General features: G+C 39.7%; 1 protein-coding gene across 2 annotated transcripts in view; it reads left to right on the top strand.

Annotated features, from left to right (window-relative positions):
- The window catches only part of CFAP61 (cilia and flagella associated protein 61), a 110,243-nt gene that overhangs the window by 49,357 nt on the left and 34,022 nt on the right, over nucleotides 1–26,864 (top strand). For both annotated transcript variants that reach the window (XM_069850303.1, XM_069850304.1), the window contains 4 exons: nucleotides 3,653–3,780; nucleotides 19,976–20,074; nucleotides 24,327–24,495; nucleotides 26,447–26,621. In XM_069850303.1, coding sequence (XP_069706404.1) covers nucleotides 3,653–3,780; nucleotides 19,976–20,074; nucleotides 24,327–24,495; nucleotides 26,447–26,621 — 571 coding nt within the window. The remainder of the gene's footprint in view (nucleotides 1–3,652; nucleotides 3,781–19,975; nucleotides 20,075–24,326; nucleotides 24,496–26,446; nucleotides 26,622–26,864) is intronic.

The raw sequence follows: 26,864 nt of genomic DNA, 5'->3' as shown, positions 1-26,864 counted from the left end.
TCTCATGTTTCAGTGATGGTAACGTTTGCTATAAAACCAGACCTGTGGTAGAACAATTACAGTAAATGTTTTTAGAAAACCTACAAGTAACTCAATATTTTTAAAAAAGAGCCAAAACATATTCTCCATCTGAGTTTGTACCACCAATGTATATTGTTGAGTAAACATACAATGAATACATGCTCAGGCAAGGTGCAAAATGAGAGGCTACTTAGATGGGAGATCCCGGCATGCATGATGGATGTACAGTGCTTTCCCTGGTTTGACAGTGCAAGGGAAAAAATGCATGCAAATACGTTTGCTAAAATCAAATGATTATTTCTTGTGTCTTTTTCCACATAGAGAGATGTGTTAATTTTTAATGCAATAAATTAATCTTACTGTGGCACATATTGTGTTGTGAGATCACGAGTGAAAGACAATTTACAAGCAGGCTTTTTGTTTTCAGTGGAGTAGTCCAAGAAATGCATCAGCATTTTTAATTGGAAGGAAAGTCTGAAGGCCTCTAAGTGGATAGCACTGGCTGCCCACATGAAAAAACATCCCCCGTGGATTAATCAGGAAAGGCACCCTTTGTCTGTGGCTGGAATGGGAGGTGTGTTTGAGACTCTGCCCTCCCAGGTGGAAGCAATGGGACAGGTGGTGCAATGGCAGAGGCTGTCAGATACCAGGGGGAAAGGAGGGCAAATAATCTATTTGATAATCAAAGAAAATATATTTTTCTGAGATATGTATGCCTTTTCTAACAATGACAATTATTGCTTTTTGCCTTATATTAGTTAATGATTGCTAGTTTATTTAATAAATTGGATACAAAATAAACAAGTTAGAGTTTGCTGTTGACCTATCAATTATGATGTCTGAGTACTCCTCTGGGGAACATATGTAGTCATTTGTCCTGACATTTTGTTAAAATAAGGTGGTATTATGGGACCAATCCACCTAATTCCTTACTCCCTGGGGCCATTTAGTGTACTTAGCTGTTAGAAAGGTGATTTCTGAAGCATGACAGCTGTTGGTGTTGGGGCCATTGTGTGGTGAACAAAAACGGTTATATTCTACTCATACGCTGCCTTTGTACCATTGATACAGCAGCCATTTCATAAATTAGATACAAGTCTTCCCTAGGAAATTGTGTTACTGCTTTGTATTTCATTGTTGGAGTGCGTTTAAAAAAAACAAACCCAACACAGCGCTGCAGTAGAAGGAGATGTTTGAACTTGGCATTGCTGTGAGATCTGTTGGCTTTATTCTATTAGCTGCTGACATTCCTGTCTGGTTATTTCAGTTGATTAGGTACATTGCAAGTACTTTCTCTTTGTGTTCTTTTCACCATTTTATTAGTTTTGTTAAAAGCCCCATTTCAGCAAAAACATCACGGATAATTTTTCTTCCAGAAGGCATTGCTTTTCTGGAAAGTTACAACTGTCTGTGTGCAGCAAATAGTAAGTTTGTCAGAGTGCTTGTCTGCAGAGTTCAAAGCCCAAGGAATTTGAATACCAAGATGTGGGCCTTAAGCACAGTATCCACAACGCCTGTTTGTCATGTGGTGAGATCTCCCCTAGTGTCAGCACTTGCAGAACAATGCCAAACGCTGTAGTCAGGGTGTGCCCATTTAATATGCTAGAAAAATGTAGTCCAAGTTTTATTTTAAGCAGTGGGACATGCCTTTAATAATTGGCATCGGTTCTTCTAATTTCTTAAAATCTCTTACAGTGATGTATGTTTTCAATTCAATGTAAGAGTCTTTCAGTTTCTGGAATGTAGAACTGTTATAGGTACTTCTTAATTTATGATCAAAACCGCTTTTTACTGGCAAATCCTACTGTAAGAAGTCTTTAACCTATTGAAAAACATTGGCTTTGGGTTAGATTGTTAGTCTTGTTTGTAGGGACTTGTAGGCATCTGGTGTAACAATGACTTGGGCAGCATTGCAGTCTTTGTGTGGCTTAGCTCTGCCAGTCAAGACATCCCTCGGTGCAGGGCTGCCTCTGTCGCTGTGGCCATGTGCTGGATTTCACACATTTGACTTCTTGATTATGCAGCCACTGTGAGCTAGTATGCTTCTTAAGATAACTTCTGGAATTTTCTTGAAGTCTAATCCCGGAGATGAATCTGGCTCACCACTGGATGTCATTGTTGCACTGTGATGAACTGCACCCAGAAGAACATTTATGTGGCAGTAAAAAATGACAGGCCCTGACCAAAGATGACCTTTAATTTTGCCACATTTTAAATTACTTGCTATACAGTGATGATGGTTTGCAAGTACTTGGTCCATAATCTTTCTGTAAGGATGGCAATCTGTGTTATACAGACAAATTCTCCACCTCCTGTAGTGAGGCTATGCTGAAATCTCAGCTGTGGATCTCCACCATTGCAAAGATGTGGTATAAAAGCTGTCTTGGGGATCAGTGCGCTATGTCGTTCTTGAGGAGGCCAATGTCATTGGCCTTAGCACTAAAATAAAATACTTATTGTCATTGTCATCTTAGCACTAAAATAAAATACTTATTCTTCATATATTGAGTTACTCTGTCAAGTACTACATAGAGAATATATTTCTACTTTAATTTCATAGGAGGAATTTGGAGGACCTAATTTTGTTAATCTTCTGTCTCCTCTTTTTAATAGAGGAAAACCTGTTAGAAGTCTTGGATTGCTTCCTGCCTAAGTGACATGGCAGAAATATATAGGAGATGTGTCTGACAAATAATGAAAGTAGCTCCATTTTCTATTTGTCTCTCCAGTGCATTTATGAGTCTGCAACTATGTGTTCTGTGAAATGGGAATGTATACAACCCAAAGCAACAAGAGAAATGTGAAGATAGAAAGTATTTCCCTATTGTTCATCAGAAATTTGAAAACTAAATATATTTCAGAGCAGAAAAATATTGTCAAATGCAATATTATCTTTTGGCCCTTTCTTACATATTTGTTTGGAGAATCTCTGTTAGTGAGTGAGACCTAAATATATAGAGTTTATTTTCTTAACCAGTGTATACATTAAAATGACTGGAAATTGAGAGGCTAGTATTTAAAACCTTTATAGTAAGATTTTTGTCCAGAATATTGATCTCAGTGGCATAGAGCTACTAGCTTATTGATTTGACAGCCTGTGTAGCTGCTCTATATTTAAGAAAAAAAGGGTTAATTCTGTCATTTTGGAAGAGAGTTTTCTGTTACACACAGAAAGACACTCAAGATATAAGTTCCTAATTAATTTACAAGTACAATCTTTTCGATAAATAAAGCAGCAAGGGTAAAAACTGCTGTAGAAGGTCTAAAAATGGCCATAATAGACATTCCTCACACGTTAGCTGAATGGTAGTAAATTGTAGAAGAGGCGGTGCTTTCTCCTCTCTTATGAGGACTCTATGGTATCTTTGCCAGGTGAAGCCTGATTGTTAAGCTCTGCTAATTTTCTGTGACCTGTAAACATGCATGTATTTAAACGTTTTAATACCATTTATCTACTGTGTTACCTTATGCTGTGTACAAGAAACATACTAGTGTGAGTCAAGACAGTGAGCCATAATAAGTTTGTATGAATGCAAGGTAATGCATTACTGATGGTTTAATGAGTCTTAGCAGACTTTTGGTGGATTTTTTAAATGCATTTCTATGTAATTTTACATGGATTTTTTTACAGGTGCATTATTCTTTGAACCATATAAATCGAAAGCAAGTACTGGAATCCAAAGCCTCTATCAACGCTAGAATTGTGGTAGTTGGTGCATCCGACGTTGGAATCTCTTTTCTGGAGACCCTCATTTTTTGGTAAGTTTTTTATTTGAGTTCCTTTACTGAGAAGAATATATTACCTTTTGTTTGAAGGGGCTTGCTTCCTCCATTTAGAAGCGTGCTTTGAGTCAGTATCCAAGTTAGTAGATATTAAAGCTCTGAGTGTCTGTGGATATTAAGCGACAGGTGCGACAGCACAGGAAGGATAAGGATCAGGTAGAGCAAGTCCACAAAGATGATCTGAGGGCTGGAGCACCTTCCATATGAGGACAGGCTGAGAGAGCTGGATTTGATCAGCCTGGAGAAGAGAAGGTTCTGAGGAGACGTCATAGCAGCCTTCCTGTACTGAAAAGGCAATACAGGAAATCTTGGAAGGGCCTGTTTGTCAGGGAGTGCAGGGATAGAATGAGGGGGGTTGGTTTTAAGATGAAAGAGGAGGGATTTAGGTTAGAGATTAGGAAGAAATGTTTTCCTGTGTGGGTGGTGAGGCACTGGCACAAGTTGCCAAGAGAAGTTATGGATGCCCCATCCCTGGAGGTATTCAAGGCCAGGTTGGCTGCAACCTAATGCAGTGGAATGTGTCCCTGCCCATCACAAGGAGGGCTAGAACTGCATGATCTTTAAGGTCCCTTGCAACCCAAACCATTCTATGATTCTATGGTCCTGGCTGACTCTGGAACTCAAAAGTGCTGACAGAGTTGCTCATAGATCCTCATGGTGAAGGCACACTGAAAATGTGAGCTGTGCAGAAATGTACAACATAACCTTGTTGAGTTGTAATTTCACTGTGATTCTTTTAATTCTGATAACACCTTTTGATACCTTAGATTGAGGGGTTTGATGTTGAGAATGTTCAGGAACCAAAAAATTATAATTTCTAGCCCTTCTGTCATTCTTGCCATAAACCCTGCAGTGGGTGTGGGAAAGATCTAGCAGAGGACACTGCTCTCCAGCAGCCACAGCCTGCTTGGCAGCCCACAAAAAAGCACAGGCCATCAACACACATTTAAGAATTTTTCTGCAGTAAAACTGCAAATTGAATTGCAGTTATGCAAACTGGAGTAAATGAACTGGTTTAGAAGGGGAATAATTGTATGAAACTTTTTTTATACCTTTCATTGTCTAAGCCAGAGTACACTTGTGGACAAGCTCTACTGTTTTACAGGCTGACTACAGTTAAAACAGGAGTGTGCACTCTCCAGTATCTCACTGCTTGCACCTTCTAAGCCAGTACTCCCTCCAGAACAGGTTTAGGGGGTTACCAGGAAGTCAGACTGTGTGTGAGAATGCAATTGTTGGTTTCCTCATAGGTTAAACATACGTGCTAGAAATGTCTTCAAAGACTTGCAGAAATGAATATAAAATTCAAATCTGACTGCAAATATTTGTTATGGTTGGAAGAGAATGTAAAATTTTGCCTGTGGTTTGTGTTTTTTTTGTTGGTAAATCCAAGAGATTGTATTTCTACAAGAACCATTAATGCCATCACAAATTAAATATCAATATGGCAAGAGAAGAAAAAGTTGAAGTGATTTGTGGATGTTGTGATACTGCTGGAGCAGTGAAGTAAAAACGCCTATTTCTTATTCTTTTTTTTTTTTCTTTTTTAGTTCCCAACTTGCTATAGAGTATCCTCTTCTGGGGCAAAATAGTTTTCCTCTCATCCTCTGGTCCTCCGCACCTTTTAAGCTTTCAGTTCTACTCAAGATTCAGTTAAAAATGTACTGTAGATCTCTTGATATTCATCCTGTGCTGTTTATTACTACGCTTTCAATATGGAATACTGTGAGGGGAAAACCAAAGCATATTTGGGCTCTGACAGCCAGAAGCTGTAGGGAACCGGATACACAGACAGTATTGTGTTTGCAGGGCAGTGTTCCATAGGTAACTTACTCTGAGATACCTCAACCAAGGCTTTTCAGCTGAAAGTTTTGTTTTAACCATGTTCTAGCCAAAAGTTTTTGCAGACCATGTCCCTCTCGTACAGAGGAGAGCGTGCTGGTCTCCAGCACTGCACAAATGGAGTGCTCCTGCTTATGAGATGTTCAGCATTGCTCCGAGAATGCAAAACACAAGCAGTTAGCACTTAGGGCAAAAATGTCACAAAATCTGAATGAATATATGTAAAAATTTAAGAAAGATTATCTTTTTGAATTTTCACAACAGCAGCATATAGTCTTCTGATCAATGTGAAGGCCTTTTAATACAATTTACTTTAATTTACTCATAATTTTCTAACATTCTTTGCAAAGGGTACATGCACTAAAAATAGCTGGATTGAATCAATTTGTAAGCCCCTAATCCTTAAAAAGAGGAAGTCGTTTTCTCCTCATTATTCTTCATACTTAATTATTTTACATTATCAGTAACCATGGGAACACACAAATGTAATTCACTTACCTACATAACAATTATTAGAACTAGATTTTACAAGTGTTTTCTACTTCTTTGAGACTGAAGAAATAGATTTTTCATTGAACAGAGAAACAATCAAGAGAATGACCTCTCCTCACTTGAGAATTGCAGCCGGCTGCCTCTCACTCCTGTTGTGCTGAGGCACTGGCACTGTCATTCACTACAGTTCCTGGCGAAGTTCAGTGTCATTGCTCTTCCAGAAGTGCCACACAGTAGCCCTGGGCACTACTTCTTACCCATCCAAACTGAAAATGAGCTTTTCCCTCACCATGCTGCAAAGGGAGGTGATGTCCTGTGGACTTGTCTCTTACAGAATGCTGGTTTGGGCTTTTGCAGTGGCTTATTACCTTATGGTTACAGGTTCTGGAAACAGGGATTACCACAGAGGTCAGATGCCGGTGCACTCAAATCAGCACCCACTGTTTCAAATGGCAGTGCAGAAAGGCTTCAGATGAGTATGTGGAATGACCTGCCACTTGGGGAAGCTTCTTCCTAATGCTTGTGGTACTCTAAACCCTAGAGAATTACACTCATTGTGCTTAATCTAGTGCTAGGTCAGTGAAAGTGATCTCATTATTCATGTTTCACCGTTCAAATAAATATCTCCTGGTGATTTTTTTCTTCTTGGAATGTAATCGCATGCAGCCATGTGTTTTCAGCTATAGTGCTACTTTCCTTTAGGATGCATGTGATTTTTTTTATTCTAGGAACAGGTGAATAATGGAGGCAGCAGTGCTGGCAGCAGTGCAGACAGAGCCTGGCCTCTCTTCTTGCAGGGCCAGCTGTCAGGAGGTACAGGTGTGAAAGTGGCTCTGGAGGCTGTGCCTCGGCTGCCGCTTTCTAATGCGTGAGGAGCTGCAGCGATCTGGGCAGTGGAGCTGTGATGCTGTGGGAGCAGGGGAGCGAGTTGCATCATAAATTGCTGCAGTAATTAACTTCCCTGCAGGAGCATGGCAAGCGGGGAAGGAATCGTGATTCCCACAATTCCTGCATGAGGCTCCTCCTGGGCAGTGCAATTATATGCTTCCCCTTGCATAAAGCCAGGACTTAGGTCACTCTCTAGCACTAAGACAAGGCTTACATAAATTGCTTCAGCGTCGGACCATTTGTTAAAGCTCTGAGCAGTGTCTGATTCTAAAGGAGAAGTGGCAACTGAACAAACACCCTCCTTGTGAAAAAGCTGCTCAGCCCAGCAACACAGAGTCCCAGCTGCTATTGTTCTCTGCCCTCCAAACTGTTGGTGCTGACTGGTGCTCCTGCCTCCCCTTTGTTGGAGGATGTGGGGAGAAAGCCCTTTCAGCATTGCAGTGAATCAAGTCAAAGAAACTCCAAAGAGAGATTAAGATAAAATACAGGTTTTATTTATTTTTAGTTTCCCTTGAGTGACTTGGTTGGGGATGGGGATGTTACAAGGAAAAGAGTTTTATCAGTCTGGTAAATAGATGCGTGCCCCCAGTTACACTTGCAGTGCTATGAGCCACTAACAGTGGCTCAATAATTATCATGAATGAAGACCCTAAAAAGGATTCTGATTTAACACTAAAGGAAGTTTTTAAAAAGTTATCCCTTTTTTTTGTCATCCCCCTGAAGATCAAGTAAGTGTATACTAAATTTAGAAATGAAAGCCTGTTTTAAGTATTCTGCTTGCAATTATTCAACAAAAATTATACTTGAAAGTGATTTGCAAGTGCAAAATCTGTTTTCATGAATACAGAATATCACTACCTATGAATATGAGAAAAGGAGTAATGAATTCAGTTCAGAGTTGTGCAAATACCAGTTCTTGTAGGTGAAATATCAACTAATGATAAATAATTTATTTAACAATATGAGAACAACCAGAATTGCATTGAGTTGCATAGTCATCAGTTAAATCAGTGTTCATCTAAATGTATGTCCTGCTGAACGTAAGCTGTAGCTCAGCATTTTAATGATTTCATATTCCCAAGTACTAAATTGCTTTAAAAAATAACCTTGTTGCTAAATACTAATTTACCAGGAGGAAAAGAGGGTTTGTTTCCTCTTCACTTCTTTGATAATTTAAGAATGATGGTCATGGCAGCAGCATTAGACCAGAAGTACGTACAATTGAAAAACCCAGCATTTGCAGTTTATCCTGGTGGATGATTCATGGAACAGCGTGCTAACCTGTCTGCCCTGACAGCAGGTGATGGAAGTTTGGCTGCAAGAACGCAAAAAAGCTTGCTCACAGCAGTATCTTGTCATTGGTTCCAGTGTAGTGAACCAATTAGCTTTTTATCCACCTCTTTGCATATAGCTGTGGAAAGCTTTATTGTTTTCTGATTATAGGGAAAACCCTTTTTAATCCTTGATTTTGAAAACCTCCTTAATCCAACCTCTGGTATAAACAATGACTTATTCTCTGAGGATGTTAGGAATATACATAATGCGCTACCCGAAATAGCAATAAACGGATGGTTTCTAAGATCACAACATTTCATATGAAAATGTTGTCAACTACATTTCCCTTTCAATTTGGGTGCATTGAAATAATTATTGCATTTAAAAAGCAAATACATTAAAGTATATTTTTTGAACCCCCACAACTTTTAAACTAGAGTTAGAATCTAAGACAAGAATTCTATGAGTTTTTGTCTGCAGGACAGTTTTGGTCTTTGTGAGTTAAACGTATGTAAGATTAGCTTAAAATGGCAGGGATTTTTAGAACAGAGTTTCTGACAGTACAGCTAAAACTGCTGTTATCTGGCAGCACAGTATTACACAATATCCTGCACATCTGTCCTGTTTGGCAATAGTTAGCATAATGCTTGCTGTTTAATTAGGCTTTTTATCTTTGCATTTGTCTGAGAACATCTGAAGCCTTCCATGTTGCCTGTCACTAATTAGTTGACTAATTAAATAGTTAGTGCTTACTTGCTGATCACAGAGCTAACATGTAATGAATGGTCTAGTGATCTTCATTGTTTTATACTATCTATCTTTGCCACGTGAATTGATATACATGTGCTTCCTTTTGACTGCCTTTTTTTCATACCAAGGCAAACCCAGAACAATGTTGTAGTCGACCATGTGTTTGGTGTCACTGGGCCTGCATCCTTCAGACATTGTTGCCTTCCGTCATTTCTGGTGAATAGAGATCAAGTTGTGACAGAGATAAATAAGATAGGTCATATCTTGCCTTGTTGCGCAGTCAGGATCACAATGAACACTGTCAGTGACTGATACCAGACATAAACTAGGGGAGAGGATGTGGGTCAAGATCAGCCTTCCTAACAGCCGTTTGACATGCCTCTGCCGAAAAATGATACTCAATTAGCATTGAGATGTGGTTGTTTTATAGTTATATTCTTGCTTTAGAGACAGTTTTCAGTTTTAAATAAGATTATTTCAACTTTAGGTACATGCCCTTTAAACATGCAGTTATCTGTGCCCAAGCTATTCCTTCACTCTTTAAATTGGTAGATGTTTAATTTATAGATGTTTCTTTTGTTACTATTTATATATAAATGCTCCTAACTTCTTGATGCATGTTAAAACTGATCTCAGAAATAGTAGTTTTCTCATAAAAGGCCTGTTTAAAAATGGAAATGAGTCACAAGAATTTTTATAGCACTGTATTTTGTACTTATCATACCTCTCTTGGTGACTAAGCATGGTCGTAGTGTGGCTGTTTCAGCAAAGCTTGGTAACCTGACTACTCGAAGCATCTGGTAGCTCTCTGATCAATGCAGTTCAAAGCAAATAAAGAAGCATTCCAAGTGCAAACACTCCATGTAGGTTTCCCAGTTCTGTGCTGAAACAACAGAGGAGATGTGCTTTCTCTTTGGTTCATATTTATTTTTCTTTGTTTGGAGTTTGTTTCCCAGACCTATTGCGGAGGTGGAACTACCAAGTTCTCCAAAGCAGTCTATAAACTGCTTGTGGGTTGGTTTTGAAGCACAGAAAAATGTTCAGACTACAACAGTGGAGACAAAACCAGTTGGCTGGTTAAGTTGTGATCCTGCCCTCTGTTGATTAATGTAGATTTGATTCTTATTCATATGTACATACGCTAATGTGCAGGCTGAGGTTTGTGACAAATGAAGATCACTATTTGAAGGCAATTGCTTATTTTTTTCTAAGTGCTTGATGTGGTGAAATTTTAAGGTTCCTTTTCTGGATGGCTGTAATTACCCTCCAGATCCCTGGAAAGAGGCAGGTCTGGATGCAGCTTACATTGAAGTGAGAGTTGGGAGTACGTAAGATGTGGTAGAATCATAGAATGCTTTGGATTGGAAGGGACCTTTATAGGTCATCCAGTCCAATTCTCCTGCAGGAGCAGGGACATCTTTAACCAGATCAGGTTGCTCAGAGCCCCATCCAACCTGACCCTGATTGTTTCCAGGGATGAGGACTCCATTAGCTCCCTGGGCAACTCTTGTCAGTGTTTCATCACCCTCATTGTAAAAACTTTCTTCTTTATATCCAATCTAAAACTACCCTCCTTTGGTTTAAAACCGTTATTCCTTGTCCCATAATAAGATGACGAATCTTTACTGCATGCTGTGTTTTCTATATTCTCCGGATTCCAATGCAAATTTGTTAGCTTAGCTGGAGCTCCACAGTGTTGTAGCTCGATTGCTTCCAGTACCCATGTGCAGTACTGCGTTATGATATGAATTGTAACACATCACAATGTGTGGTTTGTTTCCCTAGAAGTGCATTGGTCAGTAGCATCTCTGCATTCATCATGCATGATTTCAGTTCCATGTGAGCTACAGGGCATGGGCTGTTTGGGAAAGAGCTGCTGGAGAAGTATCACGTTGCCCTGGTGAAGAGATGGGCTTTGCACAGCTTTGTGGCACTGCCCCTCCCAGAGCTGTTTGCCGTTAAGAGATGCAATATCACCAAGGCAGCTGTGCTCGTTGGGCTGCCAGGGCTGGAGGTGCTGTGAGGCCCAGATCCACAGCTGCTACATGCAGATGTTTGAGATCAGGAATTTTGGCCCAGCTGATTCCTCTGCCAGCAGTGTCCCTGTCCTTCCTGGGCTGCCAGCTTTCTGTCAAGAGGATGTGGTGCTGGGGGTGATGACTCAGAACATGCAACTTTTATGAGTATTTTCTCTTTCTGTGTGCTCTTGCTGTGAGGAGGAGAATGTATGGGCCTTAGCCATTAGCTAGGACAAAAACAGTGGTGCAAATCTCTAGCCCTTCAAATTCAAGGGTAGTTTGTCACTCTCTCGTGTCTGTGAAGGCAGCATTGCCACATCTCCATCAAGCAACATCACAGCATCAAAAAAATTAATCTCCTCTGCAATAATATGGAAAAATGTAGTCTGGTAACTAGACAGCTATAAAAAAATCCCTTAATTTTGACATGAGACATTATTAAAAATGTCCTATTAACAAGCTGGAATTTGCATTGTATGTGAAAACATTCACATAGGAGCAGACAAAACAACAACATTTTGACCATGCTCTAGTTTTACTGTCCAATTTATGATACCTTTACTTGTGGAAAATGGTGTTGATGTTTCTCAACTGTGGTTTTCAATCTGCCAGGTGATTAGGTTTAAATGGCTAGAGACTGTAACTACCAAGGCCATCATCAGATATCCTTAATTTTCTGTCTAGAAAAATAATTACCCTGTTCTACGCTTTGAACAGGATGAAATGCTGAAACATTTATGGAATAGAAATTGAAATTTTAGTAAGAAAATTCTCTCACTAAAGCAGTGGTTGGATGGTACTTGGATTTGGTCAATTCAAAGCCAATTTACATTTGGGATGGTAGTGCTAATCTTGTAAAATTTTTAACTAAGGGTATTCCCACATAAGTAAATGATAGAGTCACAGAATGTTCTGAGTTGGAAGGGATCCACAATGATCATCGAGTGCAACTCCTCTCCCTGTACAGGCAACCCTGACATTCACACCATGTGCCTGAGGGCTTTCTCCAGATGCTTCTTAGGTATTGTCAGGCTTGCCACCATGACTGCTTCCCTGGGGAACCTGTTCGAATGCTCCACCACCCTCTGGGTGAAAAACTTTTTCCTAATGTCCACCCTAACCCTCTTCTGGCCCGTCTTCCTGACATTCCTTCAGCATTCCTATTTTTTTTTTTTTTAGCAGGTAGAGAATCAGGCCTTCACATTCCTTTGACAACGACATTTACACCACTTCTTGTGGTTGAAACAAACCAATAGCACAAAGAAATCTTGGAAGAGAAATACCAGAAGGACTGTAACCTGATGAAACCTTCTACCTAACTGTAAACCTGAAAGTTACTTAGTTCCCAGGAAATGAATGAAGCCAGCTCAATGGAAGGGAACACAGAGTGTTACGAGCATCAACTACTGCCGCACACATGCCAATAGACAGTGAAGTCTGGCAGCACCAGGCAGAAATCAGAGACCAAGGAACTAGGGATTTTGGGAAAAATGAAGCAACTTTCCTGCAGATTTCCGTAGGGTTTTCATAGAATCGCTAGGTTGGAAAAGACCTTTGAGATCATCAAGTCCACCTGTACCCCTAAGCACTTCATATACCTGTATTTAAATACCACTGGGGATGGTGACTCAACCACATCCCTGGGCAGCCTGTTCCAGTGCCCAATAACCCTTTAGGAAGAATTTTTTCTTAATGTTGAAGCTCCCCTGGTGCAACTTGAGGCCATTCCCTCTCGTCGTATAACCTATCACTTGGGAGAGGAGACCAACACCCACCTTGCTACGACCTCCTTTCATGTAGTCACAGACAGTAATAAGGTCTCCCCTCAGCCTTCTTTTCTCCAGACTAAACAACCTCAGTTCCCTCAGTTGCTCCTCATAAGTCTTGTTCTCCAGACCCTTCAACAGCTTTGTTGCCCTTCTCGGGACATGCTCCAGGGCCTCAATGTCTTTCTTTGAATGAGGGGCCCAAAACTGAACACAGTATTCAAGGTGTGGCCTCACAAATGCTGAGTACAGGGGCAGAATCACTCCCCTATTCCTGCTGGCTGTGCTGTTTCTGATACAGGTTAAAATGTTATTGGCCTTCTTAGCCACCTGGGCACACTGCTGGCTTATATTCAACCAACTGGCAACTAACATCCCCAGGTACTTCTCTGCTGGGCAGCTTTCTAACCACTTTTCCCCAAGCCCGTAGTGCTGCATGGGGTTGTTGTGTCCAAAGTGCAGGACTCGGTACTTGGCCTTGTTAAACCTCATCCTGGTTTCAGCTGATCAATCCAGCCTGTTCAGATTCCTCTGTAGAGCCTCCCTACCCTCAAGCAGATTGACTGCCTCCCAAGGAACTTTATCAACCAGCCTTCTGAAGAGTCCAAAGTCTGCCCTCTGGAAGTCCAAGGTGGCTGTTCTGCTGATCTCCCTCCTTACTTCTCCTAGAACTGAGAATTCTGTCATCTTGTGATTGCTATGCCCCAGGTGTCCTCCAACCATCACATCTCCCACAAGCCCTTCTCTGGTCATGAGCAACAGGTCTGTCGTGACACCTTCCCTAGTCAGCTCACTCAACAGTTTTGTTAGGGAGTTGTCTTCCACACTCTCCAGGAACCTCCTAGACTGTTTCCTTTCTGCTAGCTTGAAATCGCCAACAAGGACAATGGCTGGCAATTGTGAGACTTCTCTCAGTTGCTTGCAGAATATCTCATCAGCCTCTTCTTCCTGGCTGGGTGGCCTGTAGCAGCTGAGAGAGCTGGGGTTGCTTAGCCTAGAGAAGAAGAGGCTGAGGGGAGACCTCATTGCTCTCTACAACTACCTGAAAGGAGGTTGTGGAGAGGAGGGAGCTGGCCTCTTCTCCCAAGTGACAGGTGACAGGATGAGAGGGAATGGCCTCAAGCTCCGCCAGGGGAGGTTTAGGCTGAACATTAGGAAAAAAATTTTCACAGAAAGGGTCATTGGGCACTGGCAGAGGCTGCCCAAGGAGGTAGTTGAGTCACCTTCCCTGGAGGTGTTTAAGGTGCGGGTGGATGAGGTGCTGAGGGGCATGGTTTAGTGATTGATAGGAATGGTTGGACTCGATGATCCAGTGGGTCTCTTCCCACCTGTTGATTCTATGATTCTATGATACCTGCGTATTGGCCACTTTTGCTGATTTTTACCCAAAGACACTCAATCCTATCATCACTGTTATTGAGCTCAAGGCAATCAAAACACTCTCTAACACAGAGGGCTACCCCACCACCTCTCCTTCCTCGCCTGTCCTGCCTGAAGAGTTTATAGCCAACCTTGGCAGCGTTCCAGTTATGCTAGTCATCCCACCAGGTTTCTATGATAGCAATTATATCATAGTTTTTTTGCCGTACAATGACTTCTAATTCCTCCTGCTTGTTGCCCATGCTGTGTGCATTGGTGTAGATGCACTTCAGCTGGGCTGTTGATTCTGCTACACTCCTGAGGGGAGTAGTCTTAATTCCGAAGTGACTACTTGATGAAGTTTCTAACCCATCAATAAGAAATTGATGTTTCTGATTCAGCTATGTATTTTGTATGGGCCAAGGAAAGAGCTCTTTAGATGTTTCTTTGCTGCCACATAACAATTCATAGTGTAAGGGCTTTGCCACGCTTATTTTAATAAGCTAGATACTGGAAATACCTCAGATCTTGAATGAATACTATAGTTTTTGAAAGAGCCTCTTGAGAAATCCGTAGCTGGGTTGTCAGATGAGCCATAATTTGATTTGCACTTTGCTACAAAAATTCAGTTTATGCTTGCAGTGTTTCTCAATGCAGGATGTTAAGGCAGCTCACAATTGAGCCTGAAGTGATATTACGCTAAAGGAGGAAATAGGCTTGGTGTGCACTGTGTAAGCACCAGAAGGTGCAGAGTCAAAGGGAGTTCCGAGAAGAACGGTTAATGAGAAGTGGTTAAGGGAGGGAGAAGAGCTTAGCGGTAGAATTGTGAAGGTCACTATGGGTTGAGAAGCGAAGCGTGGAAAAGAATTAGTCTAACAAAAGGAAAGAGACTTAACTGAGTTACAGTAAAGAGCCACGATCACTCAAGAAGAGTGGTGCAAAAAATAATCAGGAAAGCTGACTTGATGTAGGTGAGGAAAGCAAAAGCAGTTGCTGGGAAATGCAAGATGTTTAAAAGGGGTAAAAGTGGTGACAGTGACAGAAAGGCAGTGGAGTAGTTTCAAAAAAGTGAGTTATGATATGAATGGGAGTTTGAAAGAAGAAACTGGAAAAAGTCACATTTGGTCGTGTGCAGTGAGAAATCGAGATCATGAGGTGATGTAAAGCCACCTAAAACCCAAGAAATTAATAAAATAATTGAGATCTGTCGCTGGTCTGGGGACAAAGAGTCGTCTTGGGCACAGTTTATAGAGCAAACAAATACATGGAAAATGCCTTTCTTACCCCATGCAAATTCATTCATGATCTTAACACTTTTTCCTAAGGTTGATCCTGGGGAGAACTAGCTTATCTTTGTTTACCTGTAATTAATGAGGGATAACTTCTAGATGGACATCTGTTGGTCAGCAGTTAAGCAGCAATCCTGTTCAGAGGTCTGTAATTGATGCACTTACATAAGGTTCTTAAGAGCAGATGCTTTTGGTAATTGTTGATACAAACAATAAACCCATTCGTCTGCTTCTGTTACTGACTTTCTTACTAAAAGCTTAGTAACCGAGTGGTGTAGGATCAGTTGCAAAGCCTTCATACTGCTAGAATGGCAACATGTAGCATCATACAGGGAAATGGTTTTACTGTGTTTTCACATATCTTCATACTTGATTTTGTGTTGCTTCTTACTCCTACCAGTCACATGTAATCACCGGGAGAGGGGGAGGAGGTGGAGATGAGGGTAAAGGCTTTTATAGTTCTGGCAGAGAAAGCAATGGGCTTTGTCCACGCAGAAAAAAAAGAGCAATTTAATATAGTGGCAATGTGAAAACACTTTACTTGTAAAGATTACTCGAAGGAAGTCTGTAGTGCTAAGTAACATTTATGCTTTAGTGAAAACATGAACAAATGGGGGTTTCTGTGTTAAACTTAGCAACCTTTATGAAGCTGAGAGTTTCCATTTGTAGTTTTGTGTAGAGCTAGAAAATTGTTCTTTTCCTTTTGGAGGTGTCTGTTCTCCAAGTCACGTTCTGATGGCTTGTTCTTGAAATGTTCAGGGTACTGATCGTTCTTTACAAAAAAGCCTTACTTTGCATAAATTGTTATATTACTTGCAGAAAGGAGAACTACTGTCTGTATCTGCCTTTTACTGGGAGAGTTGTACCTAGGCACTTCAAGTTTCTGTGCCTTTAACACCAACTTATTGCCTGCTGCAGTTCTTTCATCATCATTTCTCATTCTGGGCTCCTTCCTTCCCACAAAAATCTGAACGTTCTTTTTTGTTGCAGGACATAGATTTCTCTGATTTCAAAGATTCATTAATTCAAGAATTTATCACATATAAATTCTCAGTATCCAATGCTGAAAGCAGAGTATTTGGTATCATTTTTAGAATGATCTGAAGCTGCCATTTTTACAAATGCTCTGCTGCAGCAAAGTTGAGGTTTCAGTATAATTAGGACTTATTTTGGATAAGTTATAATTCCAGATATTAAAGATATTGTTTAAAGATTGTGCATACCGGAGAATAGAATGTGTAGCTGACAATTTTGGTAGCAAGATAAAACATTATCTTCTGGCACCCTTTTTTATTTTAGTTTTTATAAATTACTGGAAAAATAATTTTTTAAAAGTGTAACACTTCATTTTAAATAAACTGAAATGCTTGGGTTCATGTAGGCTATTTCACCGCACTGGTTTTTTTTTTGTTACAAAAGGGATTTGACTTATTATTTGTGATAATGAGGGGTTTAATGAAAGCAATTAATTAAATCACTTGTTTGGGCAGTTTCCACCATCTAAGCCTACATCATTACACCGCACACAGCAGAAAAAAAAATGGACATCAGGCAAAAAATTGAGAAAAATTAGCAAGGAAATTCTGTCAGATTCACAAAGACTGGGGTATCTATAAATGATGTACTAAAACTTAGTGTGTTTGTTCCTTTGATTATGCTCACAGTGAGGTGGCAATCCTGTTTTATTTCAAGGAGAAGGGTGTTCAGACTTACTTTTGTCACTGCTCTCTAGAGCTGTGCAGTGAAACCTTTTGCTTATTTCCCTAGATACTCTAATCCCTCTCTGCTTTACCAGTATCTTTGAGCTGTTCTTCCCTTTGTATCCACAGCAACATGAATCCCTGCTGGAATTATTTGCTTCTAAAATGCAGGTGCACTTCTTTAATGTTGCGTTGGTTCAGGCTCTTAACTTGAAGACTTTTTCACCTAATGGGAACCTCTGCTTTTACCCTACTTTGTATTAGGAATATAAGACATTCACTCTCCAACGTGCATTCCCTGTTTCTCAGAGCCTTTGTTGTTTTTCAGTTATTAAGAGCTTTTAGGCATCAGCAAGGAGTCAAAAGCCGTAGTAAATAAACCATCCTTGTGTTAGCCTAGAAATAATAATGCTGCATAAAGGGGAGGATGATACAGAGTGTGGTAATGTGCATAACAGTCTCTGGTCAGAATCCTCAAACGTGTTCTCTCCCTGTAACTCTGTGTTGTGCCAGTGCCTGACAGTAACCATGGCTAAGCACTGACAGTTTGCCTCTGGTTTTCAGGCTTCTATTTAAGTGCCTGTATATAGATTTCAGACCCTATGGATAGCCATACTAGCCACAGTTCTGAAATCAAGCTTTTGTAATACAAGATGCTGTGGTTTATATTTATTTTATTTAAAGATTCTGATAATTTTTGCAAATGGCAGCCTGTGCTTAAACATTTAACTAATGCTGATTCCTAGCTGAAGAAGAATTTTACCTCTCTATTGGAAAACGTGGCCATTATTCATATGGAGTTGTGCATGGAGCTCTACTGTTTCTTGAACCAGGAGGGCAGTGTGCCCACTCTCTGAGCACAGGGCAGTGCCAGGTACCGATCTCCTGGTCTCTTCAGTTCTGCTTCCAACATCAGTGCACTTTTTCCATAGCTTTAATCCAGTTTTCTTTGTGCCTTGATTTTTTTCATTGTAAAATGGGAATCAAAGATATGACTCATTTCATCACACTGTTCTAAGGAGATGCTAATCAACATTTTGATGCCTACAAGATTAATGAATGGGAAACATGAATTAAAGTTTGGGGCATATGGGAATGCCATGGGAGCACTGAGGTAGAAGTAAATCATTAGTTAGTAAATCGTACCGAGTGAAAGGTCTGAATTGAAGCCTCACACTCAATGGGGAAGAACTGAACAAATACCATATGACTGTGGAAATACTGGATGACTGCATATGGGCTAAATAGAAGTAGAGCATCTGTGGAAGAAAATAGAATGTGACCAGATCAATAAAGTGCATCATAGTACAATTATGCAAAAGAACCACATTAAAATGGTCCAGGACCTTCCTTCTGCCATTTTTCTGATGCTCGCTTGCAACATTTTAACCCTAAATACTGTTAATGTAATTTAAAATAAATGTTATTGTAGCATTTGATTTGGAGACCTGTTGGCAGAAGGCCATGCAGCACCTACAGAGATGATTTCAGCTCTAAACTGAAAAGAAACTTCATTGTTGTGAAGGCAAGCAAGACAGGAGAATGTCTAGGATGTTTATGTACTGTTTTGTAGGAATTTTCCTCATAATTACGTGTAAGCTAAATGCCAAGCAGTCATACTGTTTAGGTGTGTAAAGTTATTGTAATTGTTCACATCTGCACCCTACTAGGAGTGCCCCATGAGTACAGAAGGCATTCTGTACATTACAAATTCAGCTCAATGTATTGGGCCAATTCTCATTTACGTGAAGATCACTTTGTATCATTCACTCAGCATAATGCGGACGTAAATGAAAAGCAAATTCTATTTACACCCCCGTCTGCAGAGTGACCTTAATTTAAATGAGAATCAGGCCCATAATCTGTATAAATATATGAACTCTGTTACATTAAGGTTATTTATTGCATTGCACTCAGCATGAGTGTGTATGGAGATTTACCATAGATAATCCATAATCCAGAATTAAACTATTAATAGGCATTTTGAGATGGGCAGCCATAACCTTGAAATTCCTTGGTTTAAGTATGACCTTTAACTTTGTTTGAATATATTTTTTTAAATGTATGAATAACAAATTAACATGGGTGGATAAAAAACATTCTGATTCCTTTGTACCATTTGCATCAATCCATACTTAACTTACAGAAAGCCTGGAAGATTAGGAGGCTTAATTACTCATAATATTTATTTGTTTTTAAATGTCAGATCACATTTAGTTCAACATAATGTCAGTTTTGTCTCCCTGCCCCAGAGTTAATGAAACTACAGTGGAAAGTATGCTTCTTTGTTGTGTGGGAAGACACATGCATCTTAGCAAAATGATAAAACACTTTATACCTGGCCTGCATAAAGGAATTATGTACTGTAGCCTCCTGAAAATGGAATAAAAATCTATGCTGTTCCTTTGATATGCCCTCCTAATTCCAGCAGACCTGTTGCAGGAAGCAGCCAAATTGCCAGTTGTCAGAAATTCTTTCCTCTCCTGCAGCCACATCTTTGCTTACAGGTGAGCTATGAACAACAAAGATATTTGAGCAGAGGCTCAGTGGTCTTACAATACCTTTTGTAGTCATGAAAGGTAAGTTCTGCCAGAAGGCCTTAGGAGTAGAGCTTGTTCGTTACTTGATAGTCTGTCTCTGTTGGGAGTGAGACAATATTGTGTTGGATACTGTACAGCTCGGAAATCACAGTGATGGATTGGGACGCTCAGCTGTAAACACCGTGTATAACCATGTATTGAAATGCACTTGCAGCATGCTTGTACTGTGGCATTTTATTTTTCTTTCCACAGTCCGCATCTGAAGTTCAACAATCTGACCTTGATTTCGGTTCATGGCCTTCCACGGAAAGACCTACGAGGCTCCAAGCATAGAAGATTTTTAATTAACAGGTTTGATTTAATATCTAAACACTTCCATATCTTTGAGGGAAAACATAAGACTTCATAATTCCTTGTGAACTTGCCCTGAATTTTAGATAGATACACAGAGACCCTCAAAATAGCCCCATCAGTCTGTACAACATGCATTCACCTGTAAAATCAGTTGAATATAATTAGTAGTAGAAAAATATTGCTACAGCAGTAACTTCAGGACAGCAATCCATTGGATTATACCACTGATCTCTGCTTTCAAGACTTCTTAGATTGTTTAGATCTCTAGAATAAAGAAAAATATGTATACTTGCTTTCAAAATGTTATTCTACTTCTAACTTCCATAAGTTTTGTTCCAAATAAAGCTGAACAAAAGAACAGGTAGGAATTAATATTAGCAATGTGACCAGTGACCCACTTACAGAGCCGTGTGTTGAGATGCAGACCTCACTGATGACAGTGGGAACTTTGCTGGGTGTGCAGGAGAGAGCTTAGAATTATTGCTGTTGATAAATTTGGAAGAACTGTGGTGCACCCATTCTGCTGGTTGTGCAGTGTCTGCGTGCCGGCTACTGGACTTTGGAAGTTTCTCTCCAGTCCTAGCCAGCTTGCTGTCCCTTATGCTGACCTCCCCAGGGCTCACAGATCCATGGATCTGGTGCAAAACAGCTGAAGGGAAGGCTGCAAAAGATGAGCATACTTGTGTCTAGTAAGCAGTCACACATTTCACGGGTCTCCTTTGTTGCCAATAAGTAAATTCTCTTTCTTTTAGTAGGACAAAATCTTACCTCCTTAAAATTCAAAGTATGTAATTCTCACTTGAATTTAGTGTATTTGTTTCAGTGGATTTATCTTTTATTTTAGAATAGTGACTATGAATCCTCAATGTAGACAGGGACGTGATTGTCCTGGACATTGAGAAGCATAGAATTAAAATGAATTGGTTACTCTGAATAGCTGGAGAACGAACTTAGTATAATTTATTGAGATTTGTCATGTGATTCTGGAACCTGCAGCACATTGTGTTTTACCAAATCTTTTACTCAGTGAGCAGCAATGCACTAAGGGGCCAGCTCTTTAAATGGCAGAACAACTCAGTGTCTGCTTGTTGAACCTTAAAAATGAAATCTCCACAAGACATGGAAATGGTGTGATGTGACCCTGTTTAAAACCACCTTATCTCGTTTGAAGTTTTGCCCTGTCAAGGAACATTTCATAAGTAGTTACCTGAATTAATTGTTTTACTGTCAAATGAGGTGTGTTTAAATACAAATCTAGTATATGGAGGGGTTATATACTCACATAAACTCTTGTTGATGTACTCTTTTTCATAAGTATACTGTAAAAAAGAGTTGTAATAGCCAAACATCCTTCCTGACAGAAAGTTGCAGTTCATGGCTGTGTCACTAGAATTAGCTGTTAAAATTTAACGCAGATTAAGAGTGAAAATTGAACTCGGCAGGGTATGATTTTTGAAAGCATCCCTGTGATTTTTGGAGCATCGGTTTCCTGGGAGCTGTACACCTCAGTTATAAAGGTGCTTTTGAAAACCCTCATTTGTCCTTGATGTCCATTTTATTTATAGATTTCTGCATGATTACAGTTTGGAATTGTCAGTGGTTTTTTCCCCTTATTTATTTGCCTCTGGTATTTGTGAGCACGGAGGATGTAGAACACCTCAGAAAGACTGGTTATTCAGTCTTAGAATTCTTCAGGTCATGAAAGCAACTTTATTTATTTCCGTGGAATCATGTATGACACCTTTGGGAAGTCATTAACAACAATTAATGTATAACCATCAGCTCTGGTTTAGAATGTATATTCTGGTGCTGCTGGCAAGATAACAGCTGTTAGTGCTGAGTCTCACTCTAGTGTTCTCTGCTGCAGTCCCTGGTAAAATATAAAGGCTACAAATGCTTGAACATGAGCTGAGACACATTCTGTTTCATAGAATCATAGAATGGGTTTGGGTTGGAAAGCATCTTAAAGCCTGTCCAGTTCCAATCCCCCTGCTAGGGGCAGGGACGCCTTACAATGAATCACGTTGCTTATAGCCCCATCCAACCTTGCCTTGAACACCTCAGGGATGGGGCGTCCATGACTTTTATTTAATCATATTACATTTAGTCCTCAGGAAGGAAGTGGAATATTTTTCAGCACACAGTATCAATAGAAAGTAAAGCTCTTGAGCCTCTGAACGGCAATGAGCTTTATTTAGTAGATGGAATATTTTTTTCTGCAGTAACTTTGATCGCTAAACCCCAGGATTTTTTTATGGGCCATTCCCATCTTGTCTCATATGTGGGAAGTGCTGAGACTCTGCTTCCTTTCATATAGGACATGCAAGTTCCATTTTCTTGCCATGGCACTCTGATCTCAGAAGCCAGACATCTCTGTAAAATCAGCGACTTATCTTTTTTAACTACCTGTTGCATTTTTTTCACTAGATCCTTTAAGTTCATCCCTCTACAAAGCTATAAATGGGTTTGGGGAATAGCATTAATCTTGAGTTCTCTGAAAGAACCTAATCTAACAGAATTTTGCCTGGTTTAAGTTTTCGGTGTCAGGAAGGCATTGAGTTGAGACTAGCTGGATTTGCAGAATGGTCAACAGTGTACTGTGTGTTTTCATAATGGGCTGTTGCAAGACTCAGTGGTATTCAAGGGTCACAACGGACCTCGTTGCAAATGTGATCTCACTGGTCCTCCATGCATTTTGTAATGATGTGCTTGCTGTACATCTGTATTGAAGTATTTTATCTTCAGGAATCTTTGTCCTTCCAGAAGCCTATTAAGCAGAGAGGTTAGTACAAATGCAATAATAAAATAAGTATCCTGGTACTTACCTAGTTGGGCAGGGTGGGGGCATACTCTAAGTCATAAGACCTTTGGAAATTATTTTAATTTTCATTACTGAGGCAATAAAAGAGGGTTTTATTTCCATTTGGATTTGGCTTCAAAGTTGGCTTTTTAAATAGCAGCTTCTAGATCTTTGATGCTTTCATCATGCATAGGGATATAAGTTACACTTTACACTGAAAACATGCTGTAACACCTCTGAAATGCAAGAGCTGCAAAAGCAGACATTCCCTACAGTTTTCAAAATCAACAAGTGAGTTCCTAAGTTTTTTGGTGCTGATATTGAATTAACACTGCCAGAGCACAATGCTCAGAATGTGGACAACACTTAGTCCATGGGATGTTTGGGGACAGAAATCCTGGAAACCAAAACTACTATGTAGCACAAAGCTCTGATTCTGAAACAGACAAACCTTTATATTGTTTGTTACCTTGCAATGAGGGTTATTGCTTTGAAATTATAGAATTTGCTTCCCCAGTTCCATGAAGAATAAATTGTTGTTCTGTTACAAATTAGTCAAGATCAATATTTTTCCCATCTGCACTCTTTGTGTCTCTCTCTTTCACTCATTCCTTTTGGAGAGCTAATGTTATTCCTGTTAATATTCAGTGTGTCTTGTAGAGGAATTCAGTTACATCTTAGACACTTTGGAAAGTTTAGGGGTCAAAGGTCAATTCAGTGTGTTTTCAGAATTTTTTGTTCTTGCGTTTTGGAAAAGTTCATTTGGAAAGGGGTCACTGTGAGAAAATTTGATATTGCTAATTTTTACTTCTAGCTCTGACAAATGTTTTCCTAGCTTTCTATTAATGTTTAAACCTTTCAGACTAATACGTTGGAACACAGGTGTTACAATGCCAGTGGTGCCTTCATTGCATTCGTGTTCCACCATAGTCGCTACTGGTGAAGCTGAATACCAAATGAAGCAAAAGTGGAAAAAAATTTGTAAGGGAGTCTCATGAAGTTCTTAGGGATATGATTTAGTAGTGGACAGGTACAGCTGAGCTTGATGATCTCAAAGGTCTTTTCCAACCTAGTGATTCTATGGTTCTCTACAAGTTCTATAGAGGAGAAATAATTGGACTGTTAAAATATTTTCTTCGCAGGTGCAAGAGTCTCCTCCTCTCATCAGCCTGCAAAGAAAAAGCAGAGTAAAGCATGTATTTCTGATTTTGTTTTTAAATTTGTGGTTGTATGGCCCGGTGCTGGGAGGGATTGTTTGGTTTTAGCAGAAAGTTGTCAATTTGTAACCGAGTATTTCATAATGACTAATCTTTTACTATAGACTGTGGTAACCTCACAGCGAGAGAACAGACTCGAACCACTAGGGGACTTGGGCTAACTCACCAGATGTCTAATTAATGCCTGCTGTCAGCTGCTGAAATGTCACTTACAGATATTCTTTCTTCACAGCCACTGTTTTAATGATGAAGATTATGCACAGATGTCACTTTGTTCCTGGGTTAACGTTGTGGTTGGTAAAATGACTGGCATAAATCGTGCTGCCAAATATGTAGTTGTTTCCAAGGAGAAAAAAGTACCGTATGACTACCTTGTTCTCTGTACAGGACAGAAATACCAGGTAAGATTGTGTGCAGAGTGTAAAACAAAATAATAACATATTCTGGTTTTACGGTGAATAGTGTTTCTGTGATTAGCAAAGAAGTGCTGTCATCTTTAGGAAGTATATGACCAGAAAGTTTCCAGCCCTTCAGTGTAGCAGGCTGTGCTATTTCAATGTGGCTGTACAATTTGAAGGAGATGAGAGGTTTTACATTTTCTCGATGTCATTGCTCACTATCAGATATTAAGCAAAGCTGCCAGTATTTTTGCTACCAGGACCACTAAACCTGCTGAAGGGTAGGCCCGATTGACATGTGGTCCCAGCCACAGGAGGCTGAACTCCAGCTGGTCTAACATCATTTGACCTAGTTTTGGCAATGGAGAGAATTCCTTATCAAATTAAATTACTCATCTAACATGATGACCATGCCTAGGCACATGCGTGGTGCTGTATGTTATTGTACCACAGTTAAGTTTCCAGTGAGATTGAAGCAGACCCTTAGTTACGTGTGAAATGTAGAATCAAGGTCATCTCCAGCCCTAACATCTCAGCTTCGACTCGAACATCCTGGCCAGAGTTTGTTTTTTCTAGTGTATCACCATGTGGCTTTCAATCTATGTAAACCAAATGGCCATATTTTGTGTTGCCTGTAGTGATTTTGCCTCGCTGGTTTTGGATATGAGTCACAAGCAAGGTATTTTGCCTTTAAAATCAGGAGATCAAACTGAGCATCTGCAGGTTTTTTCAGTGCTATTCACCGTAGGTCACAACCATGAATGTGAGGTGTATTCAGCCCCATAGTGAAATCTGGACTGTGCATGTGCAACAGATTTGTGAAGCATGAAAGCCCCAGTTTTTCTGTAATCACTGTTTGGAGTAGAACTCCACTTCAATCAACAATCCATATTCACTGTCGAACAGGGATAAAACAACAGTTGAAGTATGGGCTGAACAACTTCAAGTGCCCCTAGAAAAAGAAGTTTGGAGGTAACTCTGACTTGCAAAATACATTATGGGAAGTAAGTGCACTGAAGGAGAAAAGAGGATAAAGAAAGCAAGGGAAAACACAGGTTTTATCTGCCTTCAAGAATAAAACTTAACATCATCTAGTCCCACTTTTAAGCTCTACAAAAATAGGAAAGAATTATTTTTATCATCTGATTTCTGGTTTATTACATGGGTCTGTAGCCCATCCTTTTTATAAGTTGTCCCTTATTTGGTAAGCAGTCGAATTAATGACTAGTAAAATATTATTTGTTACAATGTTATGATTTAGAGGATTTACTTGTTTGAGTAAGTAAGGGCTTTTGATGTCATGCCTGTTTTTGTATGAACAAATAATATTTCAGTTGGTCTAGCTGACAGCGAGGACATTGTTCAGGACATCAATCACCAGTGCTATAGAAGTCATAGATAAGATTCCCCTTTTTTGCTCTGTACAATTCAGATGGAATTTGTTGCTGTAAAGCAGCAATATACAACTGACAAACAGTCTTGGCATTTTAGCCATCAGGCAGGTTTTGGTCCCTTTCTCTGGGACAAAATCTCTTGTTTTAGAAAGTTGATTTTTGCTGACAAAAAAAAAGGAGGCAGGCTTGCTGCACAAAGAGTTGTCAAATGTCATTTAAAGGTACATGTTATTCAGAGAACTGTGGAGATCCTTCAGCCATATATTTATGCATTTCTTCTGTTTGCTGTGAAGTCCCTTATCTGTTTAAAATGGTCACCCATATCTCACAGAAATTATGGAATATATACACATGCATGTGTACCTATGTGTGTACTCAGAATCTATTTCCTCTGCGTCCACTGATGTGTTTGCTACCTCTGGATGTAAAGAAGGGTCAGGATATACAAGGACAGCAACCTCTAGGTGGTCAAATAGCTTGTGTCATTGTTTTTTAAAACTATTCCTAACAGTTCTCCAAGATACATGTTATATATTAATTCATTTATTCTTCTTTTTCAGGTCCTGTCTCCCACTGGAGCAGATATCAGTAAACTCCCAACTAATAGAGAAGTCATAAGTAAGTGGCCACAAAGATACACAGGAGAAGTCCCATCCAATCATTTTACTCTTAATGATGACCAGGACTGCTTAAAGGCAATGCAGTGGCTGGAAGAAAACGTCATCAACTCAGAAGGTAAGGTTTTTCGTTATCACGTGCACATTTACAGAAATGTTTTCTAGGCTTATTGTTTCCTTAATTCCATGGTATAATTGATGCCTGATTAATTCTAACAAAGTCTTTCATCTGCTGTGCTTTGTTTTCCAGATTAATTTACAACTTGTTGTCATTTTTTGATACCCAGCATATTTAGCTAGGAAAGAAAGGCTTGAGATAGATTAATTATCTATAATTATTATATAAAACAAAATGAGTCCC

This window comes from Phaenicophaeus curvirostris, chromosome 2 (genome assembly GCF_032191515.1).
Source record: "Phaenicophaeus curvirostris isolate KB17595 chromosome 2, BPBGC_Pcur_1.0, whole genome shotgun sequence".
NCBI lineage: Eukaryota > Metazoa > Chordata > Aves > Cuculiformes > Cuculidae > Phaenicophaeus > Phaenicophaeus curvirostris.
The sequence above is the reverse complement of the archived record's forward strand: the minus strand, read 5'-3'. Positions and strand labels throughout refer to the sequence as shown.